Source organism: Mustela putorius, unplaced genomic scaffold, assembly GCF_011764305.1.
Source record: "Mustela putorius furo isolate JIRA1106 unplaced genomic scaffold, ASM1176430v1.1 tig00001451_pilon_pilon_pilon, whole genome shotgun sequence".
In the NCBI taxonomy this organism is placed as follows: domain Eukaryota; kingdom Metazoa; phylum Chordata; class Mammalia; order Carnivora; family Mustelidae; genus Mustela; species Mustela putorius.
In genome coordinates this window covers 1528471-1551901 of record NW_025421748.1, presented here as the reverse complement: position 1 = coordinate 1551901, position 23431 = coordinate 1528471, and the positions used below count along the sequence as shown (strand labels likewise).

General features: G+C 45.9%; 2 protein-coding genes and 1 pseudogene across 10 annotated transcripts in view; 2 read left to right on the top strand and 1 right to left on the bottom strand.

Annotated features, from left to right (window-relative positions):
• Nucleotides 1–323: 323 nt before the first annotated feature.
• Nucleotides 324–22489, bottom strand: MPC2 (mitochondrial pyruvate carrier 2). 2 transcript variants are annotated; one of them, XM_045087784.1, is made up of 6 exons: nt 22359–22489; nt 22095–22258; nt 11810–11850; nt 5604–5688; nt 5000–5111; nt 324–543 (listed from the first exon to the last, which is right to left on the bottom strand). In XM_045087784.1, exons 2-6 carry the CDS (start codon nt 22201–22203, stop codon nt 507–509), a joined length of 384 nt encoding a protein of 127 aa, XP_044943719.1. In that variant the 5' UTR covers nt 22204–22258; nt 22359–22489; the 3' UTR covers nt 324–506. The 2 variants fall into 2 exon arrangements, with proteins under 2 accessions (XP_044943719.1, XP_044943720.1); XM_045087785.1 differs by having other exon boundaries at nt 22363–22447.
• On the top strand, nt 5980–6105 carry LOC123394107 (annotated as a pseudogene).
• Nucleotides 22490–23029: 540 nt separating the features above from the next.
• Nucleotides 23030–23431, top strand: part of DCAF6 (DDB1 and CUL4 associated factor 6) — a 139019-nt gene continuing 138617 nt past the window's right edge. For 3 of the 8 annotated variants that reach the window (XM_045087777.1, XM_045087775.1, XM_045087773.1), the window contains exon 1: nt 23037–23344. In XM_045087777.1, coding sequence (XP_044943712.1) covers nt 23248–23344 — 97 coding nt within the window. In that variant the 5' untranslated portion in view covers nt 23037–23247. Of the gene's footprint in view, nt 23345–23431 lie in introns of all 8 variants that reach the window. The other 5 variants (XM_045087778.1, XM_045087776.1, XM_045087779.1 and 2 more) reach the window with 4 other exon arrangements.

Sequence of the window (23431 nt, the reverse complement as noted above, 5' to 3'; positions counted from 1 at the left end):
TGGGATTCAAATTTAGGACTCCGAAGCCTTTTCTGCCAGTGTATCCATTTCAGAATGTAATTCGACAGTGTAGAGATCCTTGGGCTCACCATTCTACTACCCACCTCTCCCTCTCTTCAGCTCTATTTCCTTTTACTTCTGGCGACTTCACCATTCTTCACTATACAACAGATTATTTAACCATTCAACCATCTCTGGGAGATTAGAACAGAAGGAAGCCAAGGGTCTGTAGGAGCAAGTATGATTTATTATGGGTAAATGGTAGGAAAAAATTTACTCATATCCATAGATAAGTTCCTTAAGTCATATATAAAGAAACACCATTATTAAAAGTTTGCTTTATTTTTCTGTTGAATCAAGTATTAGCCCCCAGTTTACAATTTGATTTTTTTTATGCCTTCCAAACAGTAGCACAGGTAAATATCACCTTATCCATAGCCAAATATAAGTCAAATTAGTCCCAGTGGTTCTATCCACGTCTAGATTGTTCAGGTGGTCAGGAATTCTTACTTGTTTGCTTTAGCTTTTAGTTCTTGGTTATATCTATAAAGGAAACAGAGAGAAACACAATGACAAATCACAAGAGATCAATGTGTGGTAGGAAGGGACTGGGAAGTACACTCCACGTCCTTTCTCTATCAGGAGGCTGTATCACTGTGGCTCTACGATCTTCCCAGAGGTGTGCAGGTAAACCGGGCAGAAGGGAGCGTGACTTCAAGATTTTATTTGCATTTGGCTTCCAATGCCGAAGCGTTTTAACAACGAACCGTTTCTTATACAAAAGTATTATTTGTGTGAATATTTTCATTCTTGAATTATGTAAGAGTATAACAAACATTCCGAACATAAATTCAGCAAAATGTGGTCATCTAGAACTTTTTATTTTATACTCATGGAACATCCTTCCTAAGAATAAAAATTTGGAAATGGGATCGTGTCTAATCATTTAAAAATAAAATGTACTTTTGTGTGTAGGCAGGTTACTGAGTGATTAGCCGACTGTAAACTCTGGGTCAGCAGGAGAGTAAAGCTAAGGCCTCCTCTTCCAATTCTCATTCATCTAAAGAAGAACAAACCACAAAGCCACAGAGCCCTTCCCTGAGCTTCACTGGCTACTCTTCCCAGACGACAAGAGTAGGCAACACTATAAGCACAAAAAGTAATGTGTTGCATGAAGTATACCACACCTCCCAGGTTTCTCAAAAGGTTCTGATTTCAAATACTCAACAGTGTTTTTCTAAATGCTCCAGAGCCCAATATTTATATTTTTAACTAAATCTCCCAACCTGCTATTGTGACTGAAAGGGCCAAAAATCCTTCTGTCAAACTATATCTGCGTTTTTGATCTAGAAATAGTTCTGAATGTTGCACTTAGCATTTCCTTAGCTCTACTACTGAGTTAATATAAAGTTAAAATGAAATGGTGGATGAGAAAAATACTGTGAATAAGATCAATGTACAAGTTGAAGTTAATATTGACATAAGTTAGCTTTAAAAATGCTGGTCAGACAGCAGACATACTGTAGAATGAGTTATTCATTCATCTATCCAACCTGTGCCTGATGATTATGAAAGGGTTAAATTATAAACCCAGGGATCGTAAAGATGAATAAAAGAGGCTATACTATACTCTGCAGAATAGAATGCCTTCTGAGAGGTAAATTAAAACTGAATATTTTCTATTTCTTTATTGAGATTTTTTTTTTAAGCCAAAGAACATTGTTTTGTAATTTAGAAAGGTTTTGGGGTTCAAATAAAGCCAGAGCCTTCATCTAAGATGCGCTCACTCTAGAGTGTCAGCCAGTCGCCGACACTGAGCACAGGCGAACTTCGGAATTCTGTTCCAGACCAGCACAACAAAAGCAAGTATCAGGATAAAGCAAGCAAATGAGTATTTTGGTTTCCCCGTGCACATAAATGTGATGTTTACACTATATTATAGTCTATTAAGTGTGCAATAGCATTATGTCTAGAAAAAAGGTACATACCTTAATTTTAAAATATTGCTAAAAATTCCTAACCATCTACGCTTTCAGTGAGTCGTAATCTTTTTGCTGGTGGAGGGTCTTGCCTCAGTGCTGGTGGCTGCTGACTGATCTGGCTGACGGTGATTGCTGCAGGTTGAGGTGGCAGGGGCAGTTTCTTAAAAGAGGACAAGAAGGAAGTTGCCACATCAACTGATTCTTTCTTTTACAAATGATTTCTCTGTAGCACACGATGCCATCTGATAGTATTTTACCCCAGAGTCGAACTTCTTTCAAAACTGGAATCGATCCTCTCAAACCCTGCTGCTGCTTTACCAACTAAGCTTATGCAATATCCTGAGTCCTTTGTCGTCATTTCAACAGTCCTCACAGCACCTTCACCAGGAGCAGATTCCATCTCAAGAAAACTTTCTTGGCTCATCCACTCCTCATCCGTTCAAGTCTGACCCTGAGACGGCGGCAGTCCTGTCCCATCTCCAGGCTGCACGTCTCCTGCTGGTTCTCTGGCTGTGTCCACCCCATCCAACGCTACTTCCTCTGCTGAAGTCTTGCATCCCTCAAAGTCATCCATGCGGCTCGAATCAACTCCTCCCAAACTCCTGTTAACATTGATATTTTGACCTCTTCCCTTCCCATGATCACAAATCTTCCTAATGGCATTTAAAACGGGGAATCCTTTCCAGAACGTTCTCAATTTACTTGACCAGATCCATCAGAGGAATCACAATGTACAGCAACTACGGCCTTACAATGTATTTCTTAAAGAAGAAGCCCTGAAAATTGAAACAACTCCTTGATCCACGGGCTCCAGAATGGAAGCTGTGTTAGCAGGCATGAAAACAACACTAATCTTGGTGTACATCTCCATCAGAGCTCTTGGGTAACAAGGTACGTTGTCAATGAACAGAAACATTTTGAAAGGAATATTTTTTCCCCAAGCAGTGGGTTTAAAATATTCAGGAAGCCATGTTGGAAACAGATGTGCTATCATCCCCGCTTTGTTGTTCCATTTGTAGAGCACAAGCAGAGTAGATTTAGTGTTATTCTAAAGGTGTTTAGGATTTTCAGAATGGTAAATGAGCACTGGTTTCAACGTAAAGTATTAGCCCCTAGCAAGAGTCAACCTGTCCTTTGAAGCCTTAAAGTCAGGTACTGACTTCTCCTCTCCAAACTATGAAAGTCAAGGATGGCATCTTCTTCCAGTACAAGGCTGTTTCACCTACACTGAAGATCTGTTAACTGAAGCCGCCTTCATGATCTAACTTGCTAGATCTTCTGAATAGACAGTTTCTACATCAGCACTCGCTTTTATGTCATGGACATGGCTTTTCCTTGAACAACGTGACCCAACCTTCACTGGCTTCAGATTTCTGTTCTGCAGCTTCTTCATCTCTCCGAGCCCTCACAGAACTGAAGCGAGTGATGGCCTTGCTCCGGATTGGGCTTAGGCTTAAAGGAACATTGTGGCTGTCTGAGCTTCTATCCCGATCACTAAGACTTTCTCGATGTTAGAGAAAGGCCATTTCACTCTCCTGTCAGTCACGTGTCCACTTGGAGTGGCACTTTTAAGTCCCTTCAAGAATGCTTCCTTGCATTTGTAACTTAGCTAAATGTTGAGCACAAGAGGTCACCTTTTGGCCTATCTCACTAGCCTTTTTTTTTTTTTTAAAGATTTTTATTTATTTGACAGACAGATCACAAGTAGGCAGAGAGGCAGGCAGAGAGAGAGGAGGAGGCAGGCTCCCTGCTGAGCAGAGAGCCTGATGTGAGGCTTGATCCCAGGACCCTGGGATCATGACCTGAGCCGAAGGCAGAGGCTTTAACCACTGAGCCACCCAGGTGCCCCTCTCACTGGCTTTTGATGTGTCTAAATCAACTTAATTATTTTAGCTTTTGTTTTAAGGAGAGACATAGAACTCTTTCCTTTCACTGGAAAGGAAAGAGCCCCACTGCAGGCTTATTAACTGGCCTATTTTTAATGTTGCTGCGTCTCAGGGAATAGGGAGATAGATCTGAGGAGGGAGAGAGACGGGGGATGGCGGGTCGGTGGAGTCAGAACATGCACATTTACCAGTTAAGCTCACTGTCTTATGCGGGCCTGCTTTGTGGCGCTCCCCACCCCCAACAATGACAGTAGTAACATCAAAGATCACTCATCACAGATCCCCATAACAAATATAATAATAATGACAATTTTTGAAATGTGATGAGAATTACCAAAATGTGACACAGACATGAAGGGAGCAAATGCTGTTGGAAAATGGTGTGGACATACTTGCTCGATGCAGGGTTACCACACACCCTCAATTTGTAAAAATGTACAAGATCTGTGAGGCACAATGAAATGAAATGAAAGAAAATAAGGCATGCCTATAAAGTTTTAAACATTTCCAAATGCTCATGGAACACTTAGACAAAACCAGTAGCCTCCCTCCAAAGAGCCTTTCCAACACTACATAACCATACACATTTAGGTCCCACTTTATTACATATAATTTAAACTGAGTGATAAAAGGTTCATGGAGAAAACTATTTAGTATTTCACGAAGTAATGCCTTAAAACAGATTGTATGCATAGGCTACATATCTACATATTACACAGATTTAAAACCTAGGTGGCAAACATACTGTTTAACACTTTTTTTTAAAAAAAATATTTTATTTATTTATTTGACAGAGATCACAAGTAGACGGAGAGGCAGGCAGAGAGAGAGAGAGGAGGAAGCAGGCTCCCCGCTGAGCAGAGAGCCCGACGCGGGACTCGATCCCAGAACCCTGAGATCATGACCTGAGCTGAAGGCAGCGGCTTAACCCACTGAGCCACCCAGGCGCCTCCTGTTTAACACTTTTAACTTAACCCCCAACTTTTCTGGAAATTTCTGCTTTAGGCATATCCCATCTTAGCATTATACCCGAATCTTAAAAACAGACAGACAGACAGACAGACAAAACCCAGCACTGCCACCTGGGTGGCTTCTGAGGTAGATTTTTTTTTACACCTTTGATAGGCTTACCTCCAAATACGGAAGAGCTGAGACGCTCCTGCTGCCCCCACAAAGAAATTAACAGCAAACAGACTCCAGTTTTTTGGGATAATTACAAGTGAGTATCTTGACCAAATAAACCCTGTTGAAACAAGATATATTTTTTTTTTAAAAAGCACAGGTACTGCTGTAGTATCTTCTGAACACTCAGTTTTAGAGTAAAATGATTATAAATAAGACCAAGACAATATAATGTAGGATAAAGGAAAAGGAAATGCTATACTTTGAGTCTAATAAAGTTGCTGCAGTTCAGTGTTACACAAAATATGTAATTCTTACATCAACAGGGAATCTTTACAGGGCAAACTATTTTTTCCCACTTTTAAAAACAGGTTCATGGCAAAAACATAAAAAACTAAATTCATGCAGATACTTCCTCACAGTAACCCTCTTCTGCCTTCTCTATAATACTTTCCCAGCAAGAACACTGTTAATTCCTTTGTGAATGAGTGTGTTTATGTGTTTAAGTGTGTATAGGTGCTTCAAACATTAAACTGTTAAACAAACTGATGTAAAACAAAACAAAAATACCGAATGTCCTAAATGGAACACAGAGACTATTCATTTTATTTACCTGTGGCCATCAAAACAGCAGATTGAGCTGTGCTGAGTTTCTCAGCAGGTCTGGCCATGTCAGCCAAGCCAGCACACACCAAGCCCTGGAAATGTTAACACATAGCAAGAGAAAAGGTATCATGATTGTGTAGTAATAATTCTTAACTTTACATAAAACACAAACCTATTTCAGAGATTTTAACATGACTTTTGGTACTGTTTTAGTATCCATGCAGTAAGGAAATGTATCCTCGCAAAAAACTACAGTGAGTTCAGGAATGCTTTTTGAAATTATGTTAACCACATGAAACAGCCTCATAAACCTGAAAATCAGTAGTGTGTGCAGGTATCCTAACAAATGGTACTTTTTCCACATAAGAAATTATACGTGTTGGGTCTACGGCCATACCACCCTGAACGCACCCGATCTCGTCTGATCTCGGAAGCTAAGCAGGGTCGGGCCTGGTTAGTACTTGGATGGGAGAAATTATGCGTGTTGGAAACCACTGGTGCAGAGGGTGCTGGAAAACTACTTAAGGTAATCTGTAGATTCCTCCTTTCATATTTTTGTCAATGTTAAGTCTTTTTTAAAAGTGGAAATACCAGGGGCATCTGGGTGGTGCAGTTGGTAAAGCATCTTGACTCTTGGTTTCAGCTCAGGTTGTGATCTCATGGTAGTGAGACTGAGCCCCATGTCAGGCTCTGTGCTCAGAATGGACTCTGCTTGAGTTTCTCTCTCCTTCTCCCTGTGTCCAACACCCCCCCCCCCCGCAACCCTGTGTTCTTATGTGCGTTCTCTCTGGAATAGAAAGATAAATCTTGAAAAAAAAAAAAAAAGTGGAAGTATCAAAAAAGCTCTATTTTAATTTTAGTTTTCAAGTTGCATAATTTTTCTTTAACATCAAAGTATACAACATAGTCATTTCTTCTCGCTCTTTTTTAAAAATTTTATTTATTTGACAGAGATCACAAGTAGGCAGAGAAGCAGGCAGAGAGAGGGGAGGGGGAAGCAGGTTCCCCACTGAGCAGAGAGCCCGATGCAGGGCTGGATCCCAGGACCCTGAGATCGTGACCTGAGCTGAAGGCAGAGGCTTAATGACTGAACCACCCAGGCGCCCCAGGATTATGACTGTTTAAGAAAGATTTTATTCATTTATTTGAGAGAGAGCAGAGAGAGCACAAGCTGGGGGGAGGGTGGAAAACAGAGAGAGAGGCAGGCTGCCCACTGAGCGGGGAGCCCAACACGTTGCACGCACGCTGACCGAGCCAGCCAGCCCTGAAGTGAAAATCATACAGGGTGAGCCACAGTGTGAGTCATCCAAGGTAGAAAATGTAAACTCAAAACAAGCAGATCCGTCCACAAATAAACACTTTAGCCTTACAGAGGACCGGCAAATGAATACATACTAAGGGCAAATAAAATATTTAAGGTATGTAAGGACTGTTTTTTACGATTCTCCACTGTGACCTCAGTAACTCTGGTTTCAACACAAGTGGCTAAGAAGGACTCCACACCGGTTCTGAGCAAGTATCGTCTGAAATTCTGAATTCAGGGCACTCGCGGCCCGGGAGGGCAACTATTCCCGGTGGTGGATGATGCCGTAGATGAATGAGCATCGGATGGTCTGGAGTAGGAGGTGCGTGAGTAAAGACGAACAAAAGAAGTGTCCTCAGCAGAGACCGAGGCCGTTTGCACTGTGATGCGGTCATCAGAAGACTATGCACGATTCCAACACGAACTTAAAATAGATGCTTTTAAACAAGGCACTTAGGAGTAGACCGAACTGTGTTTCAAAACACTGGTGGGTCAGAGAAGCAACGCCGAGTATGGACACAATCAGCACACTTTGACGTTGTGGCAATTCTGAGGCCCAGGAGAACCCCACATTTGTTACAGAGTCAATGATTCTTCCTTTTCGTGACGGTACTAGGAACGACACGTAAGCAATCAATCATACTGTCATACAATTTCCAGGGCTGAGACAGAGGAAGAAAATAATGTACTTTTCATGTTTTTTTTTCAGAGCACACTAGCTCTGAATGTTTGTTTCGGCTTTGATCTGCATTTTAATTAAGTCAATAAGCAGATAACACATTAGAAATATTAAAAAAAGGCAGTCCTACACCATACTAATAGGGTCTCTCGCGGGACCGTTAGTGGCAGGCACCCCAACTTTCAGGGGGTTTTATGCTTCACCCAGCCCGACCTCACCGGTTCTCGCCCCGCTCTGAGGGATCCCGTGTGCGCCGAGCCGGGCCCAGTCTGCGGGGCCTGTGCTCCGGGGCCGCGGGCCGTTCTCCTGGCTCGCCGGCGCCCCGCGCCCCTGCTCGTCCTTGGGGCTCGGCAGCCCCACTGCCTCCCGGAGCGCCCGAGGTTCCGGGGCGTCGCAGTCACGGGGGACACGTGTTCCAAGCGGCGCAGAAGCCCGCGAGCTGCGCGGACGAAGCGGCTCGCCCGCAGCCGTGACCGCCGAGGCCCCCGCCGCGCCGAGGGCGGGAACCGCGTGGCCGCGGCCGGAAGCGCGCACCGCCGGCTTCGCGACGACGCCTGCGCCAGCCCTCGGGTTGGTTCCGGTGCCCGCGACACGCGAGACCGCAGCAGGCCGAGGCCGAGAGAGCAGGAAGCGGCTCCCCCAGAGCCGCGAGCGCGACGCGGAGCCCGACCGCAGGCCCCCGAGGCCGCGACCCGAGCCGACGCAGAGGCCCGACGACCGAGCCCCCGGCGCCCCGGACCCCAGCACCCTCGTCCGGGGCCTCTTCCGAGGAGTCTCGCGGCCAACAGGCCTCCGGCGGCGGGTGCGGCGACGCCCGCTCCGTTCCTCGGCGTCGGACCGCCACGGACCGCAGAACTCGCGTCGTCGGGAACGCGTGAGCGCGAAGGACTCACTAACTACCGAGTCCAGAAAACGCCGACCGAGTGCCAGGGCGGCCGGCTGCTGGAGGGACCGTCGCTCAGTCTTCGCGACCGCGACCGCGACCGCGACGGCGCGGCTCTGAGGAGGCCGGGAAGGGCGCGAGGGGAGCAGCCGCGCTCCCTCCTCAGTCAGCTCCGCGCCGGCGCGGCGGGGGCGGGGCTCGGCGCTGGCCCCGCCCTTCGCGCCCGGCCTTCCGACCCGAGTAGCGGCTGCGCTTCCGGGACCATCCCCCGCCCTCGCCCCTCCGGGGCCAGACCCAGCTACAGCCAGTGCGCGGCGCTTCCGAGGACAAAGCAAAGCGCTGACCCCTCGCACCCCCAGCTCCTGGGTGGGACGCGTGGGGCACTTTAGCATCTCGCAACTGTCTTACTGGCGGGAAAGGCTAGCGACCCGGCGGTGGCTGGGCCGCTGGCATCCGGATCCCGCAGGTCCTCAGCCTGCGCAGTCCCACCGAACCTCCCTTTCCTTCGGTACAGAGCTGCCCCTCGCAGCCCAGGGCAGCAGCTACCCGGGCTTGAATCAAGCACCGTCCTGCCCCAAAGATGCCTCAGGCATTCTTTCTTGGTCCTCGGCTCCGACCTCACCCACCGAGCCTCACCCATGTTCTAGAACTCCATTTCCAGTGAGCACGAGCGTTCTACGCGATATGCCAAGGGGCGCCTGGGGGGCTCAGTGGGTTAAAGCCTCTGCCTTCGGCTCAGGTCATGATCTCAGGGTCCTGCGATCGAGCCCCGCATCGGGCTCTCTGCTCAGCAGGGAGCTTGCTTCCTCCTCTCTCTGCCTGCCTCTCTGCCTACATGTGATCTCTCTCTGTCCAATAAATAAAATCTTAAAAAAAAAAAAGTGATATGCTTAAACTTTTTTTTTTTAAACTGATGGGACCTTTTCTCAATATATTGTTAAAAAGAAAACCACAGGCCCAAAGTGGCGTCACTTAGGCCAAGTCACCAGTACCTAATGTGGCTACACTTTCAACCTCCCCCCTGAATGCACTCGTAAGCAGTCACTTAGGAGTTTTCTGGTTTGCACCATTGAGGTAATCAGTTATCTGGGCAATCTCTCCCTGTTCCCCAAAGAAAGAGGAGATAATTCATCTACTAAAATCCTTTCTTTTGTCTCCAACTGAAGGTGACCTCACCTGGAAATAATCCTTTTTTCTAAAGTATGACATCCTTGTGCTTTTAAAAACCTTCTCTTTCTGCGGTCCTTGGGAGATCCCCTCTACTCTCTACTCGCTAAACTGGATGCCGTGGTTGAATTTTGATTTTTAACAATATAAATAATAATAATAAAAAGAACCGCTCCCTAGTTCTCTGTAAAATGCAGCTCCCAACCATGAATCTACTCTAGTCATTTTATGGGTCAGGGGACAAAATAGCTAACTTAACTTGCATAAGATTGAGGGGGAGCCAGTTCTAACATTCTCAACTACTGAGATTTTACAACTGAGTTTCTGACAATGTTCTGACAATTTAAAGCAATATGATTATGAAAATTAAAATAGCCGACAACTCAACAACAAAAAACAACCCGATTAAAAAATGGACAAAGGGCCTGAGTTGACAGTTCTCCAAAGATAAACAAAGGGTCGGTAAGCACAGGAAAAGAACAGATTCTTCCTGCAACTAATTAGAAAATGCAGATCAAAACCACAATGAACTACCCTTCACATCCATTAAGATGGCTGTTAGGAAGTAACTGCTGCGGTGATGCGGAGAAACGGGGAGTCCTTACCAACTGCTGGTGGGGATGGAAAATGGTGCTGCCAGGGCAGGTGCTCAAAGGAATATTGATGCAGCAACTCCACCTCCAGGTACAGGGCCCAGAGACCAGAAGGCAGGGCCTGGGAGAGATGTTGCTCGTGCACACGGCACTGTTCAGAATGGTCAAAAGGTGGAAGCAATTTAAGTGTGAATCTACAATGGATGGTTATGCAAAATGTGGTATCTGTAAAATGGAGTATTATTCAAACTTAAAAAAAAAAAAAAAAGGAAATTTGACACTTGTTAACGTGGATAAACCCCGAGGACATGGTGCAAAGTAGCCAAGAACAAAAAGACAAATCCTGTAAGTTTCCACTTCTCTGAGGTACCTAGAGTAGTAAAATTCACAGAGACAGAAAGTAAAATGTGGTCGCCAAGGCTGGGGCAGGGAACGTGGAGCTGCTCAACCAGTGCGGAGGCTTGGCTCTGCCTGACAAAAGGAGTCCTGGGGATGGGCTGCACCAAGACAGGAATGTACTTAACATGAAAAAAATGGTTAGGATGTTAAATTTTATGTGTAGTTTACTACAATTAAAAAATAAAAAATGACTACCAATCCTTGTACAGTACCAGTACTTGACCAGTGCTTTTTGAATTCTAGAAGGGGTCCGAATGACCTGGAGGGCTTATTAGAACACAAATTACTGGGCATTTCATCCCAAGTTCCAGAGTTCAGGAGTGAAAATCTGCATTTCTAACACATTCCCAGCACGCCAAAGCCTTAGGTCTAGGGGCGACACTTCAAGAATTGCTGCTATAGCCCAAACCGGCCTTTTCAAGAGAAAATGATCTCTTTTATTGTTTTCAAAATTACCTCTTTTCAGCTAAATGAGAACTTTAAGAATGGAAACTCTGGCATAAGGTAAAAGGCATTGGTCTTGGGAGTCAGAAGTCCTAGCCTCGGCCATTTACCAAATGTTAATACACACCCTTAAATAATTTTTTTCTATTTTTTGAGACTAACTTCCCTTGCCTGCATTTTGGTATCGGTATCTTCAGTTCACATATACTAAATTAATAATAAAAGTTAATCTGGGGGGTTCTAATTTGTTAAATGTTTGCCTTAGTCATACAATCTTGGAATGAAGTTTCAGTTTCAAGGGCTCACAATTACAGGTTTTTTTTTTTTTTTTTAAAAGATTTTATTGATTTGAGACAGAGAGAGCATGAGCTGGAGGTGTGGGGGGAAGGGGTTAGAGGGAGAGGGAGAAGCAAGCTCCCCATGGAAGCAGGGCTTGATCCCAGGGCTTATGATCTGAGTGGAAGGCAGAAGCTCAACTGACTAAACTACTCAGGCGTCCCAATTACAAGCTTTTTGGTAACAGTTATGTTCAGAGAAGGTCTTTTATCTAAGGAGTTAAGAACAATTCAACTAGGTAGTGCACTTTATGCAGTAAAAATGACACATGAGATTATTTGAATAAAATCATCTCCAGACAGGCCCTGAATATTTAAAAAGTATATTCTTCATAAAGATGACTTCAAATTAGTAAGTTCCTTTTACATAATTTTTTTTTTCAGTAGCTTCTGCAAAACTCAAGACTTACCCATTTCATAATTGGAGCCCAGAAAAAAACTGTTCTGGGACCTGAAAAAAAAGAAAAAAATAGAAAAATTTAGAAACAAAGTGACTACTTTACATGTCTTTTTTTTCTATTTAAATTGTAGTTACTTAAAAAAAATTCTCATTAGTTAACATACACTGCAATATTGGTTTCAGGATTAAATTCATGGATTCAGCCCTTGCATTCCACACCCAGGGCTCTCGTCAGAAGTGCGCTCCGTGCCACCCGCCAGCCGTGGAACCCGCCCCACCCACCTCCTTCCATCAACCCTGTTTGTTCTCTATCTTTAAGTCTTTTATGGTTACACAGGTCTTCTAAGCCATCACCACATTTCAAAATCCCCAAAATTTAGCGATCCATTTCTAATCATTTGTACTACCCTTTCTGCATCCGTGTATTTGTTAACATTTAGAAGGTCACCACAGTATCAACCTTACATTCAAGTTGTTTTGATTTCCTTGTCAGTTATTTGTATTTTTGTGGCCCATTAAAAATTATCGAAAGAGGGACGCCTGGGTGGCTCAGTTGGTTAAGCGGCTGCCTTCGGCTCGGGTCATGATCCCGGCGTCCTGGGATCGAGTCCCACATCGGGCTCCTTGCTTGGCGGGGAGCCTGCTTCTCCCTCTGCCTCTGCCTGCCACTCTGTCTGCCTGTGCTTGCTCTCGCTTCTCTCTCTATGACAAATAAATAAATAAAATCTTTAAAAAAAAAAAAAAAAAAATTATCGAAAGTGTAACAGACAGTTTGGAAACCATTACCAAAGTTCTGCCTTGAACATGAAACTTCATGTTAGTTCGCTTAAAGATAATCTCTGAGTTGGAGAAATTACAAATTATAGAGATTTTGTGATAAGAGCCTCAGTAACTATTAAATATTCACTAATTCTATTAATATTTATTATAAATGATGTATTGCCATATGTATAATAGTGAAAGCTCTTATAAAAGGTCTATATATTGTAGTAAAAAAATTTCTTTTAAGATTTTAGTTGAGAGAGAGAGACAGAGCAGTGGTGGGGAGACAGGAGAGGGAGAAGCAGGTTCCCTGCTGAGTAGGGAGACCGGACTAGGGGCTTGATCCCAGGACCGTGAGATCATGACCTCAGTCAAAGTCAGAGGCTTACACAAACCACTGAGCCACACAGACACCTCTCTAGCAAAAGTAATGAACCTAGGGGCACCTGGGTGGTTCAGTGGGTTAATCCTCTGCCTTCGGCTCTGGGTCACAATCTCAGGGTCCAGGGATCGAGCCCCACATCAGGCTCTCTGCTCGGCAGGGAGCCTGCTTCCTCCTCTCTCTCTGCCTGCCTCACTGCCTACTTGTGATCTCTCTCTCTCTCTCTGTCAAACAAATAAAATCTTCGGGGGGAAAAAAAGTAATGAACCTAATATTAGGGTTCACATGAGAAAGGGGAAAGACTTAGATCTCTAAGCTCCGTAACAGCGGGGTTGTTATTTTAGCTATCCTGGTATCCACTGGCCTTTTGCAAAATGTTAAATAAATGCTGGTGGCAGTGAAAACAATTCTGGTTTCCTAGATAACATAGAATTTGAGAAATATGATGTTTCAGAGCTGGAAGGAAATTCCAAGTTCATCTAACCTAAACCCTTCATTTTACCATGAGGCTCTGAGCAGATCCGTGACCCTGTCCGGGGGGGCAGCCAGTAAGCAACAGAACTGTGACTGGAACTTAAGTCTCCGAGCTCTTTACATGACTGCCCACTTTTAACTCTTCTAAATCACATATCTCATTTAACCTTCAAGAGGCTACAGGGACAGGAAAGAAACAGACTTTGGTCCATGATAATTTAAAATATAACCAAGCAGGCTAAATCCAATATATGTCAGACTTCGTGATGTGGTGAGCGGGCTCTCACACACTGCACCAACAAACACACGTCTTTCTTTCTTCCTTTCTTTCTTTAAGATTTTATTTACTTATCTGACAGAGAGTGAGAGAGACAGCGAGAGAGGGAGTACGAGCAGGGGGAGTCGGAGAGGGAGACGCAGGTCTTCTGCTGAGCAAGGTGCCCGACGGCTCATTCCAGGTCCCTGGGATCATGACCTGAGCCGTAGGCAGTCACTTAGCGACTGAGCCACCCAGGCACCCCACATTTATTTCTCAACACACAAATTAAACAACCTGATATAAGAAAACAGTGATTTACTAGCAAATTCAAAAGTTTTAAAATCCCATTATAGTCATGACAATCATTGTTGCCTTAGTACTCTACTTTGCTTTGCAGGAATAAATTAGTTGTTTTTGTGGATAACCAAAATCACACCTGAAATGGCATCAGCATCCAAGCATAACACGTTTTACTTCTCTTCATCTACTCCCAACTAATATTTCTCAATAGCACCAGCAGGTAAAGATGCATTTATCCAGTCTTCCCATAGGAGGCAAGTGTTCACCGTCACTAACGATTAAGTATTTTTATTCACTTATGAATAACATTTAAAAGATAAAACTGACTTAAACTTATTATTTAGAAACAAAACAAAGGAAAGACAGTGGGGCACCTGGGTGGCTCAGTGGGTTAAGCTCTGCCTTGGGCTTAGGTCAAGATCTAAAGGTCCTGGGTTCGAGGCCACCTTAGGCTCTCTGCTCAGTGGGGAGCCTGCTTCCTCCTCTCTCTCTGCCTGCCTCTCTGCCTACTTGTGATCTGTCAAATGAATAAATAAAATCTTGGGGAAAAAAACCTAACACAAAAGAAAGACAGTGAAGCTGAAAAGGCAATGAGTTAAGTAAAAACCTAGTTGTGGTTCTGGGTTTAATTTGTTGCAGAGAAGACCATTCACTCACCCACAATAATTACTGCATGCCTTATAGTGTACCTAGCACCGGGGATATATTGGAAAATAAGATAGAGTGCTGGTTTTTATTAACTAAGCACAAGAATGCTGTTTAAGTCAAGTCACATCTGGAAGCTAACATTTTAGGAAAACTTAATTCTAATGTGCTTTTCTCAAAGTTGCACTAGTTTCACACATAGGTAATACCATCATCTCAAAGTAAAAATGAGCTCAATGATAACACTCCTTTTTGGGGATTGCATTTTGGCTGAATTACTATCAAAAGCAGTTAGTTTGTGGCACCTGGCTGGCTCAGCTGGTACAGCATGTGACTCCATCTCAGGGTTGTAAGTTCAAGCTTCACATTAGGTGTAAAGATGACTTAAAAAAAGATAAAATTGGGGCGCCTGTGGGGCTCAGTGGGTTAAAGCCTCTGCCTTCAGCTCAGGTCATGATCCCAGGGTCCTGGGATCCAGCCCCGCATCGGGCTCCATGCTCAGCGGGGAGCCTTTTTCCTCCTCTCTCTCTGCCTGCTTGTGATCTGTCTGTCAAATAAATAAATAAAATCTTAAAAAAAAAAAGATAAAATCTTTAAAAAAAAAAGGTAGCTGCTTAATAACATTGAGAGAAATTTGAAAAATGTAAAAATGGCATCTGCTGTCTTTATAACTTTTGCTTATTAAGTAGTTCTACAAAAGTGTCACATAAATAGTATAAACTATTGCTTGCCTTTAACATTATTAAGTGATGGCAATGTTACACATTTTTTAGTATCTTCCACAATTTAACATAGTTGATATTTCTGTATCCCTCTCAAATTTACATTGTTCTTACAGCTATTAAATTCATTAATTCAATGTGATTTTAATACAAAGAGATTTAAAATCGACCGTAGTGTACTGTAAATACTATACTACAGTTAGTAGTCTATCCACTTACCAATCCAATTATGACCTCCTTGAAGCTAGTGGCTAGACAGTGTTCACACGTCGCCCTACCTAACAGACGGTGGACTGATAAGCTAGACAAGCACGCAACTAGGTTCCTGCTGTTTAACGACTAACCTTTAGTTTATGCTTAGAATAGCCCAGTCTTATCCCACGCCTTCACCTGGCTAACTCCTGATATCCTTTGGAAACGTAGCTTCGATTTCGTCTCAAGGAAGCCTTCTTTAACTGCTCCAGGTCACATCAAATGCTCCTTCTCTGAACCCCCAAAGCAGCCCCTATAATGCTCTCCTGTTTTCTGCACTTAACAATTAAAATGATTAATTTATGCATCTGTCACTTTAATTAGACAAGGTGAAGACAAGGTCTATTTCTTAGTTTTCCTTAACAAATAACATTTGTGAACAGAACTGAATTGAATTGACCATGTCCAGGACAGTTGTTAAACACGGATATTCAAATTTTAGGTTTGACCAGATATGCCTTGACACTGTTTCATCCTCAAGGGCAGAACCTGCAATTTACTCCTCTCCAAGGACACCAGGTTCCCTTTACATCAGGGCTGTACCTGATTTCCACTCATTAGTTATTCTCTCTTCTCTTAGACCATAACACTCCCCTATCTGGCTTCAGAAAATTCTTCCTGTAAGTCTGAAGCCATAGTGCACTGATCCTACAAGTCAATCTTTTCAAACTCTCTGGTTTAGCTTGAGCTTTGGGATTCCTATCACAGCACACCTGTCTGATCTTTCTTTCCCATACACAAAGATTCGGAGTCCTCTGCGATCTCAATTACGAAGTTCACTCTTTAATCCCTGCAGGAGGCTCGCGCCACCACCCAAGGGTACGTCAACACATCATTTTGGTCTCTGGCTTTGAACTTCTCTGCCAATTCCTCTCTTCCTACTTCAAAACTGATGCTTCCTTCTTTGTCACCCTCAAAACTGTTTCCTGAACAGTGCCTCTAGGTTCTGGTTTCTTTATGAGTTTAAGTATTTGCTCCTTCAGAGTTAATGAACAGTAGAGCTGTTCAGTAAGTGTTTGCTTGGTAACTCATTTACTCAACTGCCCTAAGCCAGATGATAGTTTTAAAATATTATTCATTCCTCTTCCTCACAACCAAACCAAACAAAAAACTTCAAACATGTAATTATGGTTGCTAGAACCTGGACCAAGAGAGGTATGACTATTTTAGTTAGTGAATAATTTTAAACTATAAAACACACCTCCAATTATTTTAACAACTGCTAAGCACTAAATTTAAAAATATCATTAGCAAATATGTATTATAAGACATTCTAAATTTCTAATATTTCTAAGATATCAGAGGATGCTGACAAGTGACACAAATAATCAGAGTTGGAAAGCTATATATGCAAACAAATAGTGTCTTCTTCATTGTCAAGAAAACAGTGGTTGAGCAATACCTATTGTACAAAGAGCTAACAAAAAATTTTCAAGAAAACTTATTTTATTTTTTAAATATTTTATTTATTTATTTGACAGAGAGACAGAGATCACAAGCAGGCAGAGAGGCGGGCTGAAAGAGAGGGAGGAAGAAGCAGGCTCCCTGCCAAGCAGAGAGCCCTATGCAGGACTCGATCCCAGGACCCTGAGATCATGACCTGAGCAGAAGGCAGAAGCTTAACCCCCTGAGCCACCCAGGCGCCCCAAGAAAACTTACTTTAGTTCACCTTTTCAGTTTATCTTACTGATCATTTTCAAGTCAAGAAAATTAAGTCAATTTAAACACGTATGAACTCAGAGGAAAGACTTCCTTCTTGGCATAGAATAATGTCACATGCTTGTAAACACGCACACATACAGATATTGAGATGCTAGCGATGTGCCAATGTGAAAAATAAAGTTTCTCATTTAATGCTTTTCACTACTTCTTCTTGTCCCTTTCAGATCGTTCCTCTATGATTTGCTGCTTTTAACATTCCTCAACATTCTTCTAAGTTTCATATACTAAGAAATCCCCTCTTTGCTATCATGTGACCAACACTTACAAATCCTTAGAATTTGTAAATGTTACTCCTTGATATAGATATGGACTGTCAAAAGTTACTTATTTTTATTTGTACTAAAACTAGTTCTAATTTCACACTAAGAACATGATTGGGTTACCATTTTAGAATCATGTAATCTTTGTACTTTTGGAAAGGCCCTGGAAACAGCCATCATTCAGATAGCCCCTAAAACATCAAAGGTATATAATGATTCTTAAAATGTCAATTGAAAATAGGCTTTGGTACAAATGCCCAAGTAAAATAACAGGTGAAACAATTAGCTAAAATAGCTAATAAACATTTTAGGATTGACACATTTTAAATTGATATTTGTTCAGTTACAAAGAATCAATGACTTCTAGATTTATGAAGATAAGGAGGCCCAGAAATGTGGAACTACCTGTGTAAAATACATAGCACAGCAAGGGTTAAAAACTAAGATCCCCAAATCCTAACTTAACAATAATTACATAGTTGACCCCAATGAAATGAGTTTCTTGAAAGGTCCGAAACTAAGAAAAGCTCTAGTAAGAGTACCAATGTGAAGATTATTACAGCTGAAAGGACCTTAAAGAAAATCCAAGCTCCTCTATTTTTTTTTTAAGATTTTATTTATTTATTTGACAGAGATCACAAGCAGGCAGAGAGGCAGGCAGAGAGAGAGAGAGGGGAAAGCAGGCTCCCCACTGAGCAGAGAGCCCGATGTGGGGCTCGATCCCAGGACCCCGGGATCATGACCTGAGCTGAAGACCGAGGCTTAACCCACTGAGCCACCCAGGCGCCCCTGCTTAGTATTTAATTTTGAATTTTCATGATAAAGATATTCCCTTATGGGCAACGCGAATGTGGGTTCGCTTAATATGTTTTTATTTTATTTTTAAAGATTTTATTTATTTGACTGAGAGGGAGAGAGAGCGAGCGAGCGAGCTCCAGTTGGGGGAGAGGCAGAGGGCGAGATTCTCAAGCTGACTGCACTCAGCGCAGAGCTGGTTGCAGGGCTCAGTGTCACCACAGTGAGATCATGACGGGAGCCAAAATCGAGAGTCACACACTGAACCAACTGAGCCACAAAGATGCCCCTGTTTTTTTTATTTTAAAACACAGTCTTTAGATATTTAAGAAAAAATGGGAAAAACAATTCTCTTACCTAGGAGAAATGCAAATCTTACTGTTACTGAGATCTGAAGCCTTCCCAGGGAGACTACCATGTAATGGAGAGAAACTTTCCAGCAACAGCCCATTAAGCACCGCGACAGACACAGAACTATCTTTTCAAAAGTTCTTCCACTTAAGGCAAAATGTAACTCAAAAGCAGAGCTACGGTGAGGTACCTAAAATGATATGGTTCAGAAAACTGTTTCCTGGGCTGACTTAGTCAAAGGATAGTTTTTATGTATTTTTATTATTTGTTATTCATTTCTCCCGGTTTTATTGAGATATAATTGGCATATAACAGTATATTAATTTCAGACGTTCAACATGATGATTTGAGATATATTTATACTGCAAAATTATTACTATAATAAGTTCTGTTAGTATCCATTGCCTCACTTAGCTCATTTTTTTCGTGTCATAAGAGCTTATTTTCAAATATGTAACACAGTATTGTTAATTACAGTCACCCCGTTGTACATTATATCCCCAAAACTTGTTTATAACAGGAAGTTTATACCTTGAGAACACCTTTTAGGATAGCTTTTGGATTCTTTAGAGCTATGGTCTCCTAACTACTTTTGAACATTGGACCCTATCATTTAAAAAACCTTTTTTTGAGCATGTATCTCCTACATATATATTGTATGTATTTATACACTATACATATAACTTACACAAATGTGTATATGTACATATGTTGACTCCAAAGAACTCTCAATTGTGTTCTACATAGCTATATATATAACTATACTGATCTATTTTTATAAGATATATGCAGAATAGAAAATGTAAAAGGATAAAATAATACTAAGCATTAACAGAAGCTGTATTGTTTTCTTCCTACATTCCAGTGTTTCATTTTGTGCATACTTTGAAACAATTCACCCCATCTGAGGGCTCAAAAATACAAAGGAATGACACTCCTTCACTAATCATGTCCCCCCCTCCCCCACTAAGCTTTTAAGTAAACACTGGTCATTGTGACTTCAAGGTCATTTTTCTGACAAATGCCCGGAGTAGAGCTGTGCAGCTGGTTTGTGCAGAGTCACATACTTTCAGTCAGGTGGTGAAGTGACATACCTTAGGAGAACCGAGTTTGCCAGGACACACATTTGGTTGGAACTCTATTCTCACCCCATAAAGGTAGATCACAATGTGTCGGGAACAACACATACACGAATGATGAAGGCTGCAGGTCTAGCTATAATAGGAATCACTGCAATATAGTAATATATAATAGTCCCATAATTCTAATATAAATCTATATAAAGACACATTCTTGTTTCCTGACTAGACATTCTGCCAGTGATAACATTAAATCTCAGATATTTAGAATCCGCAATGTATGATATCCAACTATTAATATCCTAGCCTTGCATATCATTGTAAAAACCGCCAGGATGTGAATGTTGTCTAAGATTTAAATGAGGATTCAGTAAGATTACGCAAAATAGCACATAAAAACCTTGCGTAGTCACTATGACGACTCTTGGAGAATAATCAGTGTTTCCTCAGATTTTATTCAATATCAATGGATCGACAGTTATATTTTTCATGATTTTCCATTTTTTTGTGGGTGTGCCTCCAACTTTTCAATCACAAATACTTCTGAATGATACATCTTCTTACTATGTATATTGGTTAAAATCTTAGAAGGGAGGGAACCAACATTTTTTGAGTCTAAGTACAAACACTTTGCTAAATGTTTTATTTAATTTATTTAAAGGTTTCATTTATTTATTTGTCAGAGAGACACGGCGAGAAGGAACACAAGCAGGGGGAGCGGGAGAAGCAGCAGGCTTCCCGCCCAGCAGGGAGCTCAGCATGGGGCTGACCCCACCTGGGGTCACCACCCAAGCCAAAGGCTGATGCTTGACAACTGGGCCACCCAGGCGCCCCCGCTAAAGGTTTTAAAGCCATCATACCTTTTCGTTTTCACGACAATCCTTAAATGATAATTATTATCTCCATTTTACAGACCAGAAAAATAAGGCTGGGGGCTTCAGGGTCTAGGTCACACAGCCACGATTTCCATGTACCTCTGTCTGGCTCCAGAGCCAGCTCTCCTCCCCCTACACTGAACACGGAGTTACAGGGACTGAACCCAGGCGTTCCCAGGTGAGATGCTCCGTCTGCAAGTGAAGGCAGTTCCTCCGGACTCTGAGGGAGACTAAAGCAGGAATGACAAGTGGGTAGCGCCGAGGCCCTGAAAGGATCCTACAGCACCACCCTTGCCTCTCGCCCGAGCAGTTCCAGACGGCTCCTCCTCGGCGCTGCTCTCCTTACCCTGCAGCCCAAACGCAAGGCTTAAGAGGGTCAAAGTTGACGGCACACAGTGCAGCCGACTTAGCCAGATACGCAGAAGCATTGCTCAATCCTCCCTCCTGAAAAACCCGTCAAAATACACAGCACAACTCCCAAAAATTTAGTTAAAAAAAAACAAAAAACTAAACTAAAAGGCAAATAAGCTCAATACGCGTCTTAAAGAATTCTCCTTGAACTCTCCTTAAACTTCTGCAACGGTCCCGGCTGCGCAGGCTGCAGTACACACCCCGCACGACCGTCCCGCCCGTCGCGCCCGCGCACCGGAGGGGCCAGTCCGCCGCCACCGCAGACGCCGGGGCGGACGGGCCGCCTTCCCGCGGACCCCGACGGCTGAGGGCCTCGACCGTGGGCGGGAAGCGCCGCTCCCGGCCGCCCGTCGGTCCCCCGCCTCCCAGCACGTCCCCGCGCTCCGGCGCGGCAGACCCCACGGCGTCCGGCTCAGCCCCGGGCGCGGAGCGGGACCGGCGGGACCTCCCGGGGCCGCCCGCGTCCCCCCACGCGCACGACCGAGCGCTCCCGCCGGCGTCCGGGAAGGACCCAGGCGCGGCGCCGCCCACGTCCCACGAAGCGGGTTTGGCCGCGACGAGCCCAGCCAGGGTCTCCCCCAAGGTCACGCCGACGCGCGGAGGCCGCGCGGGACTCCGGGCTGAGCCCCGGGGGCAGGGAGCGCCCGCGCCGCAGCCGTTACACCGGGGCCCGGGGGCGGGACGCGACCGCGGCTGCGGGCCCGGCGCGTCTGCAGGCCTCGGGCCCCCGGCGCGGGCGGCGGCGCGACCTTCACCGCCGAGCCGGCGGGTGCGGGCGGTCCCCGGGGCCCCGTGCGGCCGCGGCAGGGGCGAAGGACCAGCCCGAGGCCCCGCGCGGGGGGCCGTGCGGCGACGAAGGTCGCGGAGGGCGCCCGCTGCGACCCCGGCCCACGAGCGACGCGGACGCGGGCGGCGCGCACGGGGCCGGGCGCCCCAGCCAGACGGGCCCCCCGAGGGCAGCGGCGGGGGCGGCGGCGGCGGCGGGGGCGGGGGCGGCGCGCCTCACCTGCCGGGTGGTTGTACAGCGGCCTCAGTTTCTCCGGCAGCAGCAGCTCCACCTTGTCCAGGGCCCGGTGGTAGGTGGCCCGAAGGCCCCGGGCGCCGGCGGCCGACATCGCTGCGGACCGGCGCGTCGTGGGCGGCCGAGGGGACAGCGGCCGCGGCTCCTGCCTGGATGACAGCGAAGGACACGCGTCACTTTCTCCTGCCCCGGCGCCTCGCGCCCGCCCCTCGCCCGCGGCGCCCTTCCCGCGACTCCCGCGGCCCCTACCAACCGCCGGGTGCCCGGGCCCAGGAAACGCGGAGGGGCGGAGGCTCGGCAACGGCCCGCCCCGGGTCCGCCTCCTTCCCTCCCGCCGCCCGGAGGCGGGGAGGAGTCACGGCAACAGGTGCCCCAAGGGCCGCCTCCCCAAGACGACCTGACTTCCTAGCGGCAGCGCGCCTGCGCAGGCTGAGCGGCCGACGGGGATTGGTCCGCGCCGCGGCGGGGGCGGGGTCCAGCGCGAACGTCCCGTTTCTCCTTCCTGCCCTCGAGGCCATGTTGGAGAAGGGAAAGTGAAGCTGCCCAGCTTTAAGATAGCCCGTAGTTAACATGGGCTTTCTGGGTCTTCGTTCCCCAACTAAAGATGACGGCGCGCAACGCTCTTGCCTCCTCCGGAAAGAGACTCGTGACTGAGAGGCTTCGTGTCTCAGCTTCCTCTCTCTCCGGCCCTCATTCACCCCCAGAGAATCAAGGATTTAGCGACAGTGTCCCGAGCCCACCCCTCTCGGGCGAGGGCCGCCGAGGCGTACCGGGGCCCGAGTCCCGGGGGAGGGGGTGTCGTCCTCTCGCGAGAAAGGCGGGGGCGGGCGGGTGCCGAGAACGAGGAGAGGGAGGAGTCGCGGCCGCCTCCGCCTCCTCCTCGCGTCGGAGGGGCCGGGGGAGGGGACTGTGGCTGGTCGCGGGCGCTCGGGCAGTCTGAGGAGGGGAGCATGAGGCGAGCGCCGGCCCGGGCGAGGCGCGGCTTCGGGGGCCGGGGCGCCGCCGCCGTCTGAGCCGCTGCGCCCGCGAGGCCCGGCGCGCGGACGGTGCGGGAGCGGCTCGGCTGCGGACCGCGCGTCCCGCCCTCCCGCCCCTCCCCCACGCGGTGGTCTCCCCTCCGGCCCCGCCCGGCACAGCCATGTCTCGGGGCGGCTCCTGCCCGCACCTGCTGTGGGACGTGAGGAAGCGGTCCCTCGGGCTGGAGGACCCGTCCCGGCTGCGGAGCCGCTACCTGGGTGAGCCGCGGGCCCCGGGGCGGGGACGGGGGCGCTGAGTCGCCGCCCGGCGTGGGGGAGGGGCCGCGCCGCGGGGGCTGTTGGCCG